The following is a 21,534-nucleotide window of genomic DNA, read 5'->3' as shown; positions in this document are numbered from 1 at the left end:
AGTAAGCGATGGAAATGGATTAGACAAGGATTAGAGACAAGAGCCACTTAACAGTAGTAACATTTTTTGTTTTTTGAATTTGGAATTGTGTCGTTATTGCACAGGACCATTGATATGCATTAATAAAAAAATACATTATTTTCGGAACCACATTCTGCACGGACCGACTGGGCATACATGTATGTATGTATGTATATACATTCATACATGCAAGTATGTGGGCATCCGAACCCTGGATGAGCCCAGTACATATTATAGTTACACTATTAGTCACTAGGGGCCGCAGCCGCGCTCTATTTGTGCGCACAACCTCAGATGGCAACCAATTGGCGGCACTACATATGTAGCTAACTTGTCAGCACTGAACCGGAGCTGATTTTTTGGCATGTTTGAAAGTTGAGCGCTAGGTGTCACCATAATCACAGTGGCCGTAGTTTTTGTCAGTCTAGCCAATTTTCAGCGTTTACGTAATTACGTTCTTTACATTTTCTAGTGTAGCTGTCCCAATCTCGGCATACACATACACCCCACTTCATTTGAATAGGTACATTATTTTTCTTTAAGTTTCTTTTTAGGCTGATTTTGAAAAACGATCGATTTTGAAGAAAAACTTCCGAATAAAAAATCTGTATAGAAACTTTCCTTATTAGACGATCTTGGCGACGAAGAGTGTATCAGCGCTTGCTTAGTGGAGATATTTCGCCGCACAACGATTTATGGAGAATTGAAAAGGTGCATGGGGAAACTTAGTAGGGAACGTCTCTAGTCACCTATGTCAATGATGTAACAGATAAATTTTAAAACTTGCTTGAGAAAACGGTTCTAAGAGCACTGGGTATACGGGTAGACGGGAAAAAATAACGACTGGGAATGAGCAGTGTAGTTTATTGATGCCCATCCAATATACGCAAGGACAAGGATTACGCGCGACCTAAAATATAATTCCACATGCACTTTAGAGCCCTTCTTCTATGTAGAACCCACTGGAAAAGAAATTTGGCGTTTTTTCTGAATCCCTGACAGTAAGAAGATCAATCCATCGTCCTAACTTTGTAGGAAGTTTGCAGGCAAAAGAACTTTCAATCGCTGAAAGGTGTCGCCTTTTAAAGTGTCGTAATATGCGCCACGATAAAGGCGACTGGCAAGAATGGCTTTCACTTTCTCTACAACAAAGTCCAAGCTGAGCAGAATACTTTTGAATAGAATTAGTAGTCAGTTCGAAGTAGATTTGATTTGGGTCGCAGGTCATCATAATATTATCGGAAACGTGGCTGCGAATGGGTTAGCCAGGGAGGATTCCACACTGGTTTCAATCGGGGACCGGATCGGTAGAATGAAAATTGTTGCCATAATCTCCAGAAATCGATTCGTAGGAGGCGCTAGGTCGCAGTATCGCCTAACGCATGAGGTTCTGGTATAAAAATGCCATTAAGGAAAACCGAGAGCTAATTTTGTAAAACTAAAACGGTTCTTAGACGCCGTTTACATACAACTTTTGCTTCAGAACTTCGCTTTGACAGATAAGTAGTTTCATACATGATTTTATACAAGTCTTGCTAAATAAGTAGAATGGGAGGAAAGCAAAACGATGCAAAACCAAGAACAGCTATCAAATTTTGCGCGCTTTGGCAATCAGAAGGTATGCTTCTTTGCTTCACGCTTTTTTGCTAAAGTGCAAACAGTGAAGCAAAGCGAGGAAATTCGTATGAAAACGGCCCATTACTGGTCATTAGCCGATTGTCATCCACATCAGAAGGCTAGGCAACGCCTATAATAAATTCCGCAGAAGCCGCAACAACGAAAATGAAAAAGAAACTGTCTCAATTGCTGTTTGGATACGGTAGTGGGCTTCACTCTTATATGTCCGGCATGTGAAGGTTCCCAACATGACACCAGTCACCTCTTCTTACGCCCACTCAATCCTACTCAACTAACACCTCTCTCTCTCGCTGGTCCGACCCCGTCGACACAACATGTTTGCTGGGCCTACCTTTAGCTGAACTCTATGATAAGCAGGGTTAAGTAGCCACTGCAACAATACAAAACTGTAGAGAACCTTCTTTGAAGTTGATCAGCTATCAAAATTCCTTTCGTAGTTCAACGTTTTATTTAAAATCTACAGTTGCTTTTTACTCTTTTTGTGGATATTCAAAGCATCCATGGCACGCATATTTTCACAACTATTTCTAAATGTATGTTATGTATATGTATACATATGTAAACAGTAACGGCATTTACATAAATTAACACATTTTTCATACACTTTAGCAGCAGAAATTAGCTGACATTTGTTATATGAATATCTATTATCCTTAATTACTCTAAAGCGTGCATAACCAGTCTATAGCTCTATTCCAATTCGATGCCTTCACCGTTGACTTGAATAGTTATGGCCACATCGTGCGGCGGCAACGATTCACGACTAACCGCTACACTATCGCCTTGACTGGTCACCGGTGAACGATAAGGCAACTCATGCAACTGTATATCCGCTTCACTGCTACGTCTTATCGAACGGCGACGCGTATGCAGCAGTACGGTATCATGGCGTCCGGGAAGGGCTAAGTTGTTATCCCGTTGTTGACGCAGACGCGATTGCGCATAAACAGCATCAGTTAAATCCAGAATGTTGGAATTGGGACGCAGCGTATTCCCGCATATGGTTGCTCCCGCGCGCGGCACATCCTCATCAGAATCGCGGCCCTCCTGGGCATTCTGCAGCTGCATGGCCTGCTGACGCGCTTGATGACTACTCGAATAGCGACCATCCGCCGAGCGTGAGCGACGCTTCTTCACTGCCTCCGCGCATACGGTTAGCAAGTTCTGAAAAAAGAGAAATATAAAAGTTTAGTTAACATTTCAAGAAAAAGTACACACGCAAGCTTACCTCATCCATGCCATCGCGCGCAACGCCACGCCGCAATCGACGCAATCCATGCTGCTCATCCAATTTGATAGTCATGGCGGACATCCAATCCTTAGCATGCGCCAGCGAAATAGAGGATTGCGAACGCTCTGGCAAGCGCGAAGGGAATAGGAATTCGTGCGTGCCTGTCACGCCACCAGCATCGAGCACAAAAATACGCGGGAAATCGATAACAAAATCACGACTACGCATCAGATCGCCAAGCGCGCCGACACGTTGTACACCAGCGGGACTGTTGGTGGTGTCGAGATTTCCAGTGGCAGCTGCGTTAGTGACGACCGCTTCGGCTGCGGCTGGACGATCAGGTTCATATTCTAGAATACTCTCTTCACTACCAAGGAACTGGAGGGGGGAAGAGAATAATGCTTAAGTGGGTTTGGCATCGAGTTGCTTATGTTTACAATGTTGCAATTGACTTGCGATGAATCATTCAAGCTGGTTACATACATATGCATGAGTAGAAAATGTATTCAGCTACTATGTAGTACTATAAGCACATGGTAGTAAAATGTTCCAAGCGCAGAAGGAAGTGATTTTTTTCGGGGTTTTGTTTACATACATATGAAATAATCTTCAGTAGTGAGATAATAAACGTTTCTAGCTTTTTAGCCATGTTCATTAGGGTGGTTGCCTTTTTTCACCGGAATTAAACAATCTATTGTATCCTATTTTGATTCTGTTGACAATTTTTTTTTTTTAATATTTTTAAGCTCAAACTTTTTTAACATCTGAAGCTACTTTTTTGGAGAAAAAACACAATTTATAAAAACAAATTTTATTTATAAAAAAATATTTTGGAGGAATTTTCAAATCGATCCAGCTCACGTAAATCTTAATATTTTTTTCGAAATATTACATGTGGCATAAGTTTCATAATATAATAGATTTTATAATTCTGATGAAAAAACATTAACGGATTTTTTTTTTGCATTGAAAGTGATGCACACTAACGTACATAAATAAGCAGTGCTTGGGAAAGCTGATATATTTTTGCATTTACTGATGGTTCAACTACCATTTTCAGCAAATTTGTGTAAAATTCAAGCATATCTTAAGCATAAAATGTGTGGTAATATTTTAATTTATAAGGACTGGTTAACACATAGAAGTTTCGAGAGTTGACTTAGTGACTCACTTAAATGAGTCAGCTTAGTGATCAGGCGAAATTCGGTTCGGGGTGTTGCTTATTACGCTATTAGGGCAACAGAGTGATTGACAGAATAAAAAAGTTATAAAAGAAACCACAATTATTTATAACACTGTGTGACCATTTTATGGCAATTCAAGCCAGTACGGACTTTGCTAATATTTTCTTAAAAAATATACATCCAGTAATAAAACACTCGATGGGCTGGCAAAAGTCAGCTCGTATTTTTATTTTATAGCCTCCTAAAGTGTTTATGTCCGGGCCTAAGTAGCTATAAAAAATAAATGTCTAAGCGAAGTTTAAGGTTAATACATGTATATATAGTAAAATTTCATGAGAAATATTTTAACCCATTAGCTCCCGCCTCAAAGGGTCGCATTCACCCTTACTTTAAGAAACCCCCTCAAAAAGCAAATTTGGAAGTTCGTTAGAGGATTGATATATTCTAGAAAAAATTTATTAGGGGTCTTCTCGGGAAAAAACTTCATGTCACCACGGCAAAAGTCTCTAAAAAATTAAATTAATATATCTTTCGAGATATTCTCGGTATAGTTGCTGATTTTTTGGGAGTCTTTTCGGGATTGTTCGTGTATGGTCCTTATGTGACTTTACGGAATATTTCGAGACTCTATTTGATGTAATATTTTTCAGGACCTGTCTTTTTCCGAAAGATAATTTCGTAAAGAGAAATGCTATGTTTTTTGCCGATTGGGTCGGAAGATTTAAGACCTCGAGACTTTTCGGGGCTTGCCGGTATATTTAGTTTTCGTGGCCTTTTGGGATTTTTCGCAATTCTACGGGACTATTTTAGTATTTGTTCGGAACATTTCGGGATCCTCCAGTAGGGAAATTCCGTAACCAGTTTGCGACAGTTTTCGGATCGGTATCGCAACTTGCCGAACTTGTTAAATTATTGCAGAATCTTCTCACGAAAGTATGTTTTAATCTCAATTTTATGAATGTCTTAAAAAAGAAAAAGCAAATTTTTTTCCCGCTCAAAAATGTCCAATCAAGTTTTGTGTCTTATTTTTTACTCACAATATTATAAGCACAAAAAAATAATAATGCGATATTTTGCACAAAATAATAAAAGCACTCAAATTACCAATACATATTTTTTGCTTTTTACCATAAAAAAAAATTTCCCGGCAGGCAAATCAGTAAACAACCAATAAATAAAGTTTTCATTTGTTGCCTTTTATTTCTCGTTTTATTCCTAATAATTTTATGCCTTGAATTAAATTTCTTATAAACGCGCGTAAATAATAAAAAACACACAAATAAAATATGTATAACACCTTAAAATATTTAAAGTTTTGGACAATTTTTCGTAAATCATATGCTGGTATATCTTTCTGTATTTTTTTTTTTTAAATATCTGCATATCTATCGTACGCTGTTTTATATGTATGTAAGTAGTTAGTACATTTGAAGAAAAATTTCCAATCTGCATTTTATTTTATTATTTTGCTCAATTGCGTTATTTCACTGGCTTATTTACTAATATTAACTGCAATTTAAGTAACACATATCTGCTGTTCTAATTTACCTTAAATACTTAAAATTTTTTAATTTATTTATTTTCTGTTTAATTAATTATTAAGTGACTAGTCAATAGTCATTACGACCGTAGCGTATTATTTTGTAGTGTTTAACGGCACACTCAATTGCTTCGCTACTAACTACAAATATTTATTTAACTGTTTTTTTTTTGTTTCTATAAACAATTAAATAGCTAAATATATATATTACTTTAATATCCATACATACTGGTGTACGGATGTATATATGTGTGTGCTTTTTAAGATACTGTCTGAGGAAGACATTTGCAGAGTTTTTTTTTGTTGGTATTTAGAATATAATTTTTTATATGGCTATGATTGAAAGTATAGGCTCATAGGTAATTTTGGAAAGCTGTTTTTGCTGATCGTAACGCTTGCTTTACTAGCGATGAGAGCTTAAGTATTCAAGTAACTTTACATATTAGGCGGAAAAATTTGTTAACCAATTTAATGGGAAACGGTGTCATTGGGAACAGAAAAAATTTGTGTAGACTCTTAATACCACTAGCTGCTACTTTTCTTCCAACAAATGCGGCTTAGTCGCAAAATGAATCCTGTAGTCAAGACCAAAGCGATGCAAAAGCTAGTAAGCAGCTTTTTTGTCCATATCTGAGACGACAAATTGCTTTAAAAATCTTCTGCCGTGGGATATGTTTTGATCCTAGCTCATCTATGTCAGTGAAAGCATTCACCCTCTGTCGGTCTCATTGGAAACAGGAAATATTTTTGTGGACTCTCAATATCACTATCTGTTTTAAATATTTTTTTTTTTCAACAAATGAGGCTTCATCGCAAAATAAATCCTGTAGTCAAAACGAAAGCGATGCGTAGTAAATATGCTCTTTTTTGTCTATATCAGAGACGATCAAAGTGAGCTCTTACCTAGTCCACACTAATACAAAATCTCCAGAAAGCTTTAAAAAGCTCTCCCTGGAAAACTTAAAAAAACATGTATTCCTGGGAGGTGGTCAACTCTAATTAATTTACTTGAATAATTTGAAAACTGTTTGAGTTTCCTAGTGTTCGACTGAGTACTTTATGTCCTGCTCTTCTCTTTAGTAAAATCTTTATGATCTCATCACTTGATCTCAGTGTTGCTCATATACAGCTTTTACTCTTCACGCGCCCATATAAAACCATTAGAAAGCTTTAAAGAGTTCCGTCTTCGGTCGCTGTTTTGAACATCACTGTACATCAGCGATGCGCAGAGAGCTTTTACTCAGCACGCGCCTATAAAAAATGTATAGAAAGCTTAAAAGAGCTTTGCCCGCGGGCAAGTAAGTGCCCATCACTACTGTACATTGAGTACATATATGTATATCACTCACGATCAGAGAGAGCTTTTACCCTGTGCACATGCACAGAAATTTTATAGAAAGCTTAAAAAAGCTTTGTGCTTGTTTCAAACTTATTTATATCAAAGGATCTGACAATAAGCCATCTCGGCCACTTGAGTGAGGTAAGATTAGTTTGTAGTGGCTGCCCTACATTCTAGATGTAAGCTTGTAGTTAATTCTGACCACATACCAAAAAAATAGAACCAATTGGAAGGATCCATGAATCATTGTAAATCGCAAACTTTCGTCAAACTAAAGTCTGACAGTTAACAAGAAAAGTATTGATTAAATATATCGTTGCTAAGGCTGTGTAATGACAGCGAATGTGTTCCCGACTTCCTCGTCGTCGCTACACCTACGGCATTGGTCGTTTTCTGGAATCCCATTCTGTCTAGTTTGAGTACACGGAATAGTTTTGAAAGTGCGGTGGTTCCATGGAGAGAGGACAATGAAAGCTTTTTGCTATTAGAGCTTTGTAAGTATCTCACCGGAAGCTAGTGGCCGCGGCATTTCTAACAAAAAAACTTCTTCTTTTCAAATGTCTCCAATGAGAAATTATGTCAGCTGTTCATCTCGACTGCAAACAGCTCCTTCTGTACTCAGTTCTTCCTCGGTATTCATGGGCGCCGTTTCTGTATTTGAGTGGATATATGAAACGTCCGGTATTCCGGCATGGAATTTTTTACCATGAGCCTTCAGAGGGGTCTTTAATTGTCAATTAGTTGCTTTTTAAAAAGATTGCAAACACAACTTTAGGTAAAAAATAACTGAGCTTGGACAAAGTAACCATTACATTAAAAAAAAAGGAAAGCCTTTCTCCCGCTCCGTCGATATTGACAAACAAAAAACTAAGGGGACAACCAGAAGTAAAATTCGACACAATTTTCATGTTACGTTGGTGGTTCTTATGGCAATCTTTTTGCAACTCTCCCTCTCTTTCTTTCCCTTGCTCTGCCACACTACTGCTATCTATATCTATGAACCGATCTGCACTTATCATATAAATCTTAGCAACGAACCTGCAAATGTCTGCTCATATGTCAATTTGCATAACCTATACAACTACACATACTGCAATCGTTAATCGTTAGACGTAATCGTTATCGTTAAGCCTTAAGAAGTCTCAAAATCTTTTACTCGCTTATACACTTAGATATTAATGTACATAGTTACGTTCTTAAAAACCTACCTTTTAGCAATTAGTACTTAGCATTTAACGTTAAGCGCTTAGCATACTTAAGACAACAACGGAAGAAATCTAAATATTACAAAAATTCTTAAAACGAATAAAAATATAAAAATGTTGCACATTAACAGCAAAAATTATTTACAGTGTAGTGATGTGTACAACGTAGCATACGTACAATAATATATCTATACATATGTATGTGTGTAGGTGCATATTTTGATGAGTTGCATTGCAGCGCAGCCCCACGCAAATAACGAAAAGCTCAAAATTTAAATCGCCATTTCGCAAACAAAACAAAAAGTCGAGTTCACTTGGCTGCTGCGCTGCTATTTGGCGTTGAATGTAGTGGAGGTTGCTCTTCGTCGTGCAATTAAACGTCCGTCACCTGATGGCTAGCGGTGGACACTTGCAACACCAAAGGCGCTGAATTGCGACGCACAATGTTCGTTGTGGCGACAGACGCGACGTTGTTGGTGTTGCCGCTGTGCGCATGGCCACAGCTATGCTGACAACTGTTACAACTATTGCACTGTTGCTGCTGCTGCTGCTGTTGTTGATTGCAACAATTTTTATCACCCTGCATTTGACTGCTACAATTACAATGACTATGACTACTACCACTACTACTAGCGCAATTGATGCAATGATGCGTGTAAGCGTGCGTATGTTGGTGCTGCGCATGCGCCAGCGCCACCACCGCCGCCGTCGTCGTCGTTGCCGCTGGCAGCTGTGTTTGCATTTGTTGCTGCTGCTGCTGCCCAACTGCACTATTTGCTGCACTTGAAGCATGTGTGGCTTGTGTTTGATGATGATGTTGTTGGCGTGTTTGCGATGATTGCTGTGCCGCCGAAAATGGCGGTGCTAGCGCAACTACAATGACTTCCACATCGTTTTCACCGCCGCCCAAATTGGCGATATTGGGCGGCATGTGTTGTGGACTAGGCGTCGTTTGAATTTGATCACCCACCACAAAACCGTAAAATTTCAGCACGTCCAACTTGCACATCGGGCAGGTGCGGTGCTCAATTAGCCATGGATCGATGCAGTTTTTGTGAAATTCATGTCTAAGTGAAGGTTGGGGGAGAGAAATTGTAGAAATTGAAAATTTTGTATTATGTACTCGTATAGTAGGCAAGGACTTGAGTGTCCATTTTCACTTACTTGCAGGGCAATACTCGTATGCAGTCGGATGGTTTGTATGCCTCAATGCATATGGCGCAACAATCGCTGTCCAAATCCTTTTCATCGCTGCTCTTGCCTGTTTTGGTAGGTATTTTCATGATGGCTTTCTTGGTCACAGAGCACAATTGACGCTGAAAAGAGAAGTGAAAAATAAAGTGAACTTTAAAAATTTGTGGAGGCAGTGGTTGTGGACGTGGTAGTTGTAATGGTAATGGTAGTGGTAATGGTAGTGTTAATGGTAATGGTAGTGTTAATGGTAATAATAGTGGTAGTGTAAATGGTAGTGGTAGTGGTGATGGTAATGATATCGTTTATGGTAATTATAATGGTAATGGGTATGGCCATATTATTGGTAATAGCAATGGAAATTTGTATGGTAATGGTAATGGTAGTGGTAATTGTAGAGGTAATGGTAGTGTTGATGGTAATGGTAGTGGTAATGGTAATGGTAATTGTAATGGCAATGGTAGTGTTAATGGTAATGGTAGTGGTAATGGTGATGATATTGTTTATGGTAATGATAATGGTAATGGGTATGGTCTTAGCGCTGGTAATGCAAATGGAAATTTGCATAGTAATGGTAATGACAATAGTAGTGGCCATTATAACGGTAATGGATATGGTGACGGTAATGGTAATGACAATAGTAATGGTACTGACGATAGTAATGGTAATGATATTGGTTACGGCAATGGTAATAATAAAGGTAATGGTTGCGGTGATGCTAATGAAAATGGTTCAGATAACGATAATGGTATTGATATGAGTAGTGATAATAGTAATGAAAATGGAAACTGTAATGGTAATAACAATGGTAAAGGTAATTGTGGTGACAATGGTACTGATAATGGTAAAGGACTGGCAGAAGTTAAAAGGCGTTTTTAGGTTGAACGAAGCCCATTCTTAGGCGGGATGAAAGATTAGGAATTAGTCAGTACCAGAATTTACATTAACCATCAGAGCGGAATACGACCACTGGATCAGAACTATCAGCATTTTTTGTAGGTTCAGCCAAAAACTACTAAACCCGCCAGCTCACCCAGTAGTGCTAAGAATGTATTTGAGAAACATTATTGTGGAAGCATCCGAGCACCGATAAGCGTATTGTCGATAATCACTGTAGTGGAGGAAGCCATGGTGGTTTCCACATTAGGAACTAGAGATTTAATTTTCATACTAGAATTTCTCAAGACTGTCTTAATAGAGACGCTATAAGTCCATGTGTGGGGCATAATAATTAGATCTTAAAGTCGCAGTGTTCTATTCTAAATACAAATATATTACGATAACGGTCAAGATGGTGGTGATAATGATGGTTTTAAGTTAACGCTTATTTTCATTAAATTCGCTTTACATATTTGTGTTAAAAATCAAAGATATTTTATTATTATTATTTTTTTCCAAATTTCTCTGAACTTACTGATTGCTGGTCCTTCGTTTGTAGGTATCTAAAGCGCTGAATATAGTAGAATAGCAGCCAAACAAGTGAGATCACCATCAGCACAATGAAGGAGATGGACACGAACAGCACCGAAGTTCTACGAAGTATATGTAATGAAATATTAAAAAATAAAAATAAAAGTTAATTAAAATATTTTGTGCACTTAAATGTGGTTTGAAGAAATCAATGCTTAATAAAATTTAGAAATTACATAATATTTAGAGAAAATTGAGAGTAAATAAACAATAAATAAAGGCAACATATTTACAGAATATCAATAAATAGAATAATTTTATCAACATACAAATACAATAAGTTTAAGATTAGAGCACTTTAATGCCATATAAAGCCACAACGAGGATTTTTACATATTAAAAAAAATAATAAAAATAAACAAAAATTACATACATTCAAAGCTTAAAAGTGTGTTTAAAAGTAAATTGAAGAAATATTATGAAATACATAACTGTGGCGTTTGATTAAAACCACTTAAGTGACTTTATAATAAAGTTTGACTTTTAATTAAAAAATAATAAGCTTCATTTGAAAATTGTAATATTTTTTAGTAAATTTATAGTAAAAAGCTCATTGTTTTATTTACTTATTTACACCTATGGCTAATTAATCGTTGAAATAATGTTTGCGAAACAATTGAAATATTGCTTTAAGAGGAAAAAGTCTTATCTCGAGATAAGTTGCTTTAATAAAGTGCCACAGGTATGTATGTATGTAAGTAGATTTACACACAACTTTTATAGCCTATTTCCACCGAGAAAAAATCGTTTTCTGGTTGTTTTCCACTAAGCCATATTTTGAGGTCAGAATTTGTCATTATATTTTGTCAAAACAGTGCAAAATCTCAGAAATTGAAATATCGAATGGAAAAGTACTTTTACCAGAATTCGAGCGAAGTAAATACATACTTCTCCTTTTTGCATTAAAACATTTTCAATATTTTCGTTTAATCCTCACACTGGAGATGCTTAAAATTTGCAGAGCTTAAGAGAACACTTGACTGCAATTAAGCGTTTGGTGAAAATAGGCGATTAGGGTGTAATATTTTATTAATCATAATACTCTAGGAAGATATTTTTAAATTACTGCTAGAAATTTTAGGAAATTTTATTGTGTAAAAAAATGTATGTATTTAATTTTCACCTGCAAAAACTTTGGCATTAAGATTTTGTCGAAAAAAACCAGGTGAAAATAGTACTCAAAGAAAAGGAAACCAGTATTTAGTTAAAATACCTAAAAGGTAAAATTTTTTTTTGATTTTAATTTGAACTGAAATTTAAGGGTCTTAGTACAGGGTGGAGATTCAACTCACATTCGGAAGTTAACTGGACATTTTTTGTAAAAAAAATTGCAAGTAATGCGAGTTAACTCTATTGTAAAAGATATTTTCATAATTTTCGCATTATTCGTTTTTATTTGTTGTGTGGTCTTTTTCAGAAGTTAAGTATACATTTTTTGATTATTTATTTATTGTATAGTAGATATGTATATACAAGTATATTTTTTATATATGTACATACACATATAAAATATATGTAGGTATATTTTTCATTTCAAACAATGCATGAACTCGGATATGTTGTAGAACTGTTTATCGCATCACACTACTACATAACTAATACATTGTTTTGTTTACTTTTTTATTTTTTAAATATTTTTATTTTTTTTTTATTTATGTATGTAAGTATGTATTTTATTTTGTGAACTTTTGCAAAAACTCAACAAACGTGAACAACACTACGAACTTACTTTTTTATGATCTACAACATATCCGAATTTCATCCAAAATGTAGGCGGCTACCCTGTACGATTTTCTTGTAGTATCTAAAAATAGCATAAGGAAAATGCAAATACATATATGTATATAGGTATAGGTATGAAAAAATGCAAATGTTTCAGATAGAAAATGAGACTAGTAGTATGAGTTCGATTTGGATTTTCAACAAAAATTACATACACTTGACCATTCTTTATTTCACTCTCTCTCTCTCACTCTCATGCCACCTTAAGACCTCAATCAAGCTATGATCAAAGACTAGACAACGGAGCATGGTCTATCGCCGCACAAAATATACAGCAGTAAAAAAACCTATGCTGATCTTAAAAGCATTTGAACGATGGTCGTTGGTTAACACCAAATGCTATCTCATCAAACCCTATAATCATGCAACGACAGGAATTTCTATTTACTAGAACGACAGTAATTCGCTCAACCCTCCACGCTTCCATATGAGATAGAGTCAGGCTGAAGTACAGAAGTTGCAGTTAGCAGATAATAGAAGTTGACTTTGACCAAAACTTCGAAATGCATTTTCCCGACAGAAGTGTCTGGGAACTTAATATCGGGATGTAAATAGCTCAGTGGTTAACGTTTCTGACTTTGAATATCGATTACGCAGGTTCGATCCCTGCTGAAGTCTAGAAAAACGGAGTCTGATGAGGAGATGTGGTGATCTCCGAAATAGCTGCTATAACTTCTACCGCTTAGACTTTGTTGCTTTTCCAATTTTTCCTAATAAAAACAATCGTGGTAGAAAGCTCAATAAAAATATTAAAAATAAAATGTTAATAAGCCACAATAACATTGTTAAAAATGTTCACTTAATCGTTATAAGCTTTCCGCAATGGAAAATCACGTCACTATCACACCATCATACAGAGGCCTACACCATCATACATTCAGTTATCTAAGCAATTGACATGTAATTTCCTTGTAAATAATGTCTTTCGTGATAAGTAATGTATAAAATAAAATTAAGCTATTAAGCAAAGTGCATACATATGTAAGTGTGCATGTAAATGGGCAATTCATTGTCGTGATTCAGCTATGAATACACAGAGTTGGTCGCTCAACTAGCGACCAACTCAAGAAACTTCCATAGTTGCCGCAATAATAAAAATCGCATTTTAAACCGGCGTAAAGTATACAAGCACTTACCAAATAACGACACGCTTTGTTATCATTTTGGCGAGATTTTATTTTTTATTTTAAGGCATTTTTGTTTTTTTTTTCTCCTTATTAGTTCGCACATCTAACGCGGCTGGTGGGTGGGTGTTTGTTGGTTGAAAGCGCTACTTTTTATTCATTACCAAAAGTAACCTTCCAACGCAATGGGGGCCAGCACAAATTTATGACGTACGTGCAAAGTATTTAAAAATGACTGACAATAAGAAGTGAGCCATAAAGCGAACAAAAAGCGAAATGTATTTAAATAAATAAAATATCGAAAAAAATATTAATGTAAAAAGTCAGATAAAAAAAAAACAAAATTCTTTGCGAATTTCGCACATTGCGCTGCTGTTCTGCATAAAAAATGTGTACATGTACTCGTTGAGCACCGCGCCACGCCATTCTGCGAGTACATTTAACACACGTGACAGGTGTGGCAGCCGTGCTACGCTAAGCTTAACGTTCATAAGCCTGTAAAAACTTTTAGACCGCTGCGTGCCTAAGCAATTTAGACTCATAACTGCGTTTTTTTTTTTTTCTTTTGTTTTTAAATACTTTCATACAAAGGCACAGCCTGCATGGCCACCACTTGCCACTTGGTCGACAGATAAGAATATAAAAATGACTTCATCCTGCACTGCGAGTATTGCCGCAAAACAACTTCGTGTTAAATCCAAACCTAATCTTTATTATGGGCAGTAAAAATTCAATTTGTTTATGTTGTGCTGACGCTGCGACATACATGTATATATGTATATACATACGTATTTCTTATCACAACAATAACAATAAAAAAAGCGACGCTGCGACAGTCAAAACAAGCTTCACAAGCAGACTACCTACATTGAGTAGTACCTACCCTGCAGGAAAAAGTTTTAAGTGTTGCCAGAAAATGTTCAACTTTTCGCTTATTTTTATCAAGAAATTTCATTAAAGTAGCTTCAAAGTTTGTTTAAAGCCTAGACACATGGCGTATGAGTAACATTATTTCATGTTCATAAATATTTCCGACAACAAACCCAAATTATCGAATTTGACAATCGTCAACACGAAAGAGATTTGTCGCAGCTTAGTACTTCTCCTTTACATTTTTATTTCTTAAAAATGCCTCTTACACTATTTCTTTTCACAAATTTTTTAAAGTATTTTACTAACCTTCAACCTGTTTGGTTTCCTATTCTCCTTTATGCGTTAATAACTTTTGGCTTTTTTTACAAATGTTGTGCTTGGGAGAAGGTCACACTAGAAATGAATATAAAGAGAGGACTTAGGATACAGGTCGTTACAGTGCACAGTTTTCGCTTCTTAGATGATTCCTTTAGTCAACTCAATGTCAAAAAAGGCCTATCTAGAAACTTTATTTTCTCGTATTTTGGCCGCACTTTTGGAATTCGGCCGGACTGTGCGACGCGCTAACTGTCAATAGTTTCAAATGATTGAAAACATATCCCGTCAAATTGAGAGATGGAACATTTTTCAATTTTGATCAGCATAATTTTCCGAGCAAGACAGTATGTTTTCAGTCCATTAGGAAATTCTTTCAGAGTACACCTAAAAATTGTGAAGATGATTTTCTGAATTGCGGGTTCTATCAGAAGCGTTGAGAAAAGAAAAATTTGAAAGACCTTCCCGACACCACCCAACCCCGAAATTTTGATATTAATACTGTGGGCTGGGCTCTGCGGTTGCCGATTTGCCACGCCCATCTCTACCTACTTCGCACACATTACGGTGTGCATAATCTTCCATCTGTGTAGGCAAATAATTTGGAACTTTTTGATTCACTACGTCTATATTAATCATCTAAGTGCCAAATAGTTCCTTCCAGCATGACGGTGCTGCGCGTGAAGCCAGCACTTTTTTGGTACGAACTTCTGGTGACCGTATCATATCAAGAAATGGGTCCGTCAATTGGCTATTAAATTAGTATTGAAAAACTATCAAGCAGCAAAAAATACTGACAACTTCCAGTCGGGAAACTGAAAACTTTCCAACAGAGCAGCTGCTAGATTTGTCACTCGGTTCATATGAACGCGTATCTTTGGGCTGCCGGTTTAGTAGACAATTTTATTTGGCAATTCAGGTGAGCACAATTTTTCGTGATAAAGTAACAGTAGTAATCCAGGTGTATCATAAATTGTTATTGGAGTTATTTGTCATTTTTATTTTTACGATATACTAAACTTTTGTACTTTTCCTATAAGCCCAGACATTTTCAACAATTTCACCTAGCTTTCGCTTTATCTGATTTTGCTAATATTGTATGCATGCCCTAAATTTAGTTGAATCTTATCAAAGCCTATCGTAAAACGTTCTATTTTCGGGTTGATATCAAACGCTATAGATTGGAATATAGCCGAAAAATGGCGGCACGTGAAGTGCTACTGTTAATTGCCTACCTATTGCCTATTTAGGTACATATGAACTTTGCACCTCATTTCATGAGCGCAATAAAATTTTCTAAAAATATTTCTTTTTTTTATTGGCGATCAGTTATCTTGATTGCCTCCTAATAATTTACCACTCAATTGTAGGACTGTTACTCTATGCTGCAAAGATACTACTAAGTAAGTACTTTGGTATATATGAACATGAAACCAATAAACGCTGTGACTTTATTTCAATGGGTATTTGACGTTTGGCGTTTATACAAAACTGCCATGTACGAATCTGTTCAATCTGTGGCTTGAAATCATGGAATGCGGCTTGACTGTAAATGGTGTTGTGGTAATTAATTTGCACCAAAAAGCAAACACGCAGGAGACGAAATCTTGCGGCTGTTCCGAAAATATTGGAGCTACTTAAAATCAAAAAGCTTGCTTCGGCAGTACCCACAGAAAGAACAAAGGAAGTTTTATTTCCTGCTGAGAAAATGTTCACAGTTTGCTTCGGAACTCGTTACGTGAGTTAAGTATGTGCGTCTTCCAACTCCGGTGTTGGTTTGGTGGATGGTCTCCTAGATGGGTTCTATTTTCGCGAGTGAGGTACTAAGGCTACCGCGGATTTACTATGTATAAAATCGCATCAGGCAACCGCTTTAGAGAAGAATCTGGAAACTCAAATCGGAACACGATTGAAAAATTAGCAGCAAAAAAATTTAGCTTGAGCTCATAAGGTTAAACTGACTTCAAATATGTTTAAGTACATATTTATATTCCTAAAGTGATTTTTAGTAGCCATCGTCCGTTCTTAAGCATTACCGGATATCAAAGATATCAAAATATTGAACAGTACTGTAACTAAGGAAACAATTTGTTAACAACAAGTGAGCAAATTATGGCAAAAAATATTTCTTGTCATTTTAAGAGCGTAGCTAAAACCAAAACATTTGTTATTATTAACTAGGAAAAGTTAGTAAAGCCGGCAGGCCTGAGAAGCCTCACATAGATTGACCACTTTCAAAGATTTACTAGTTTAATATACGACCATTGAAGCCTAATATTTTGCACTGTAGCCTCCGTTAAAGATCAAAAATGTACAGATTCCACGATGGGCGGTACTGCCATATCAGATCGATCACCGCAAACCCGGCCAAGAACTATCACCTTATGGCATACACAAATATCAAACTTTTCGAGAGTAACTCTTTTTTGCTCCTTTGCCGAAAGCCAATGCCAAACAGTTTGTTTTCAAAATTATTCAGCCATATTATTTTTCAAACCACAAAGCGTCTCCATGAACAGTAATGTATATGATTTTTTCTAATTATGGCCGGCGACCCTTCACCACAGGGACGAAGGAGGTATCAATTTCTAAAGAAATGAAAATGCAACTGATATGCAAAAAAAAATTTAGTACAAGATGTTCGAGTTAAGCCAAAATCCCTTGCGTGATCCCGCCCGCTGTGAACTCAAGTACTTGAAAAAGCAACAGAATTTGTCGGTTTATATTTCATAGAAAGAGTTCATTGTACTTTTAGGAATTGCAAATTTATTTTTATACAAACACATACATACATACATAAACAGATAATTTTGTGTGTAATCATATTTGCATGTCTTTTGCTTGCTATTTTTGCGCGCCGCCAGTTACTGAGCGCTATGCCAATGCACTGACAGCCGCCAGCATCCGCGGCTAAGCGTTGTGAGCATTTACTAAGCTAAGCGTTCATACAAATATGTGTATGTCTGTAGGTATGTAGCTATATGCGGCTAAATGCAACTCGGGATAATCTTAGCTGCTTATCACTTAAACACATTAGGAGTATTCTCACAGACTTGCAAAGCCCTTGCACGGTGTACGGATGGTACGGTTTGCAAAGCTGTCCCATGGGAAAACCAGTTTTATCGCTTAATGAAATTATTTAAATTTTTAATTTATTAGATTTAATAAAAATTAAATTTTAGTAAACTTGTTGCACACCAAGTAGTAGATATTTAGTCGGAGCTCATAAAATTACAAAAAATATTGAATTTGCAAAGTGATTAGATATGCAAATCGCATTAGTGCATTAGCACTACACTTTTAGCAAATATACATGCCAAGTAATTGAATAAATTATGCGCCAGAAGTGTGTATACATTTTAAATTTATTAACAGATTCGTAGATATTTTGGGCGAACGAACTTAAAATGTCTACTCTCAGCTGTGCTAAAATTGTAGGTCACTGCACTTGGCGTGAAGTAAATGGGCAAACAGATGCTTTAAACAAACATTAAAAAATAGATAAACCACAGTACATACAGCACTAATTTATTGGCACAGGGAATTTTTCACAATACATGCAAACATTTTTACTTAAATTTGTTCCGATAATTTTTATAAAAATATAGTTCATACAACGACATAAAAATAAAATTTCTAAATTTTGTGCAAAACTCAGGAAAATCAAAAGTTTGCAACTGTTTTATTCGATTTTCTACAAAAATTTTAATTAAGTTTTATAGCCCATCAAAGGTGGTAAAGAATCGCGCTACTAAAAAAAATTAAATTAGCGAACATACAAACTGCGTGAAAAAATGCCAAAAATCAACGCGATTTTTTATGAACTTCAAACTTGCACTTTGTTATACTAAAATTGAATGGTCTATAAAACTGCGTACTTAGAATTTTTTCAGAAAATCTGATTAAATTTTTCCTGAGTTTTGCATAAAGTTGAGAGAATAATTTATATTTTCTTTTTGTAATATTGTATTTTTATAAAAATTAGTGGAAAAAAATTAAAACAAAAATTTTGCATATGATGTGAAAAGTTCCCTGTGTCTGTAATTTAGTGCGGCACGTATATATATGTACATATTTATTTTTATAAATGCATACATAGCTAAATTTGAGTTCAATAAACGGCCAGCCATACTTCTTATCTAATTGCTAAAGACTGACGTGCGCTTGTAAATGTTTACATTTAATATTCATTGTGCAACATTTGACCTTTTTGTTTAATTTTAAATGTGGTGCAACGTCATATATTTTTTGTTTTTACTTTTTGTCTCTTACGAGAATTCCTCGCATCGGCTTCAATTGCTTGCGCATTTGCTCATCATTGAAGTTAAGTTAGTATGTATTATAATTAATGCAAGTATTTAAAACGTATGCGGTGGCCATAAAATATGCAAATTTATTTTTAGAATAGCCGGCTGACCTCATCAATGCATTTCATGTGTATAAATAAGTTATCTCCTAATTCGAAAATTTGTTTATTTTTGCTGCGGCGTCAGAAGGAAATCGTTGACTTAATTTCTTATGCAGCTCTATGCAAGCTAATGGTGGAGGGTAACTTAAAAAATGTTTGTAAAGAATAATTTTAATTTTTTGTAGATTTGTAAATTTAAATTTACTAACTTTATCATTATAAAAGAAAGTAGCAGAATGATTTTGTAATCAAGAGGATGCTGATTCAGTCATATCTTGAAAGCGCTCAAAAATGGGCTCCAAGAGGCATATGTACGGGTGTCTATGAAAATAATAAGTAACCGCCTGGTGAAGTTACGGATCAAATTTCGAGCAACAGCTGCGAAACCCTAAAATAACGAATGGCGTCTAGTAGCGAGTCTTCCTTTAGAGTGGCAAGCACAATTGCTCGCCAGTTCTACTAAAGGCAGTAGGCTGCTTCAGCGATGTGTGAAATTTCCAAGGCAGCTTCACGTTTGGTGATGCTTACAAGAACAAAGACATGGCAAATTAATTATGTTCAGCAATAATTTGGTCACCAACGGATAAGTGGTTTGTGCGAAAAATTCGAGATTGGATTAGTCAAGAGGACAATAACCCAAAACATCGAAGTCGCCCGCGAAGCTGAAACAACGCGGAAAAAGATACGATCCACAAATTAATATAAACGCCCCCGAAATTTTCATCAATTATCTGCTGAAAAAATTAAACCAACTCTGTTCACGAAATATGCAAAGTTAATGTTATCCTCACCATTGAAAGAACTTTTATTAATATCTATATATTTTAGCTTACCGATATATTTTATCGTTATCAATATATTTTTCGTTATGCATAATTTGATTGTTATCGATATCTTTACTGCCATTAATATAACTTAACGTTTCCAATATTTTTTTCCGTACCGATTTTTTATCGTTATCGATATTTTTTGTCGGTTATATTGGTATCTTTAATGTTATCGATATTTTTTGTCTGTAATGCTGTTTTTTATTGTTATAGACATTTGTAGATGTATTCATCAATTGATTTATTGTTGTCAATATTTTTTATTACTATCGATATTTTAACTTTGATACTTTTTATCGTTATCAATATATTTTTCGTTATTCATAATTTTATTGTTATCGATATGTTTATGGTTATTAATATTCCTTAGAGTTTTAAATATTTTTTTTTCCTGACCGATTTTTCAACGTTATCGATATTTTTATCGTTATCGATATTTTTACCGTTTTTAATACATTTATCGTTGTCGCTATTTATTATCGACATTTGTTAATGCATTTATCAGTAGATTTATCGTTATCAATATTTTGTATTGCTATCGATGTTTTTATCTTGTGATCTGATGGGCAAGAGCATATCCAAAAATAGTGTACCTTCCTGAATAATATATATCTACTATAGTTAGGAAAGGGGTGGCAGTCTGATCAAAACTTACTTTAGCCTCTGAAAGCCGAATTTCCATCATAATTAGTTCCTTATTAGCACCTGAGCGTAAGCACAGACACCACGCCAGATAGAATTATAAAAGCGGAATAAGGAAAGCACCGAAATATTCAAAAGTTGAGCTAGATAGCAAGATAAAAATGTCCTAGTGTAGAAGTGAAACGGGTCCTCTGGAAACTTGTTTGAAATCAAAATTTAATATTTGGCTTACAGTCATATTTTGGAAAAAGACTGTGTCGCCTAAAATCACACAAACTTGTAACTACCATCACACTTTGGAGCATCCCTAATACATACATTGTTCTGAGCTTCTAACATTTTAATTTCTAGCAATACTAAGTTACGCAAATGTACACTAAATAATTTAATAAAAAAGTATCATAAAATTTCCATACGTACTTGTTCAACGAGTTCAATGGTCGGCTACCAGAACGGCCTAATGTAATGGCGGCCTCCATTTCCATACCAAGATCAACGATTCGCGCCATTTGTAAGCCGATATCGAGATAAGTTATCACAGCAGTTATATCGCCTGGTTTAAAACGAAAAATTATTAAATATTAAATATATTACTAAGAATTTATATTGAAAATCTGAAGACAATTAAGACATTCACAAATAATCCGTGGTACTTTGAACCAAACAACTTGACTGATTGCTATAGTTAAAGTATGTTTTATTTTAACAATTTTTTCAAATTTCTTTATATTTATTTATTTTTGA

At 35.5% G+C, this 21,534-nt stretch overlaps 1 protein-coding gene across 2 annotated transcripts in view; it reads right to left on the bottom strand.

Annotated features, from left to right (window-relative positions):
* Positions 1 to 1,931: 1,931 nt before the first annotated feature.
* The window catches only part of LOC118744651 (protein goliath), a 110,901-nt gene continuing 91,298 nt past the window's right edge, over positions 1,932 to 21,534 (bottom strand). For both annotated transcript variants that reach the window (XM_036477807.1, XM_036477808.1), the window contains exons 5-10: positions 21,211 to 21,343; positions 10,764 to 10,881; positions 9,323 to 9,474; positions 9,129 to 9,225; positions 2,888 to 3,268; positions 1,932 to 2,823 (exon numbers count right to left, since the gene is read on the bottom strand). In XM_036477807.1, coding sequence (XP_036333700.1) covers positions 2,350 to 2,823; positions 2,888 to 3,268; positions 9,129 to 9,225; positions 9,323 to 9,474; positions 10,764 to 10,881; positions 21,211 to 21,343 — 1,355 coding nt within the window. In that variant the 3' untranslated portion in view covers positions 1,932 to 2,349. The remainder of the gene's footprint in view (positions 2,824 to 2,887; positions 3,269 to 9,128; positions 9,226 to 9,322; positions 9,475 to 10,763; positions 10,882 to 21,210; positions 21,344 to 21,534) is intronic.

Source organism: Rhagoletis pomonella, unplaced genomic scaffold (assembly GCF_013731165.1).
Source record: "Rhagoletis pomonella isolate Grant_MI unplaced genomic scaffold, Rhpom_1.0 Rhpom_scaffold_00008, whole genome shotgun sequence".
Lineage (NCBI taxonomy): Eukaryota > Metazoa > Arthropoda > Insecta > Diptera > Tephritidae > Rhagoletis > Rhagoletis pomonella.
Note: the sequence above shows the minus strand (reverse complement) of the source record. Positions and strands in the feature narration are given on the sequence as shown.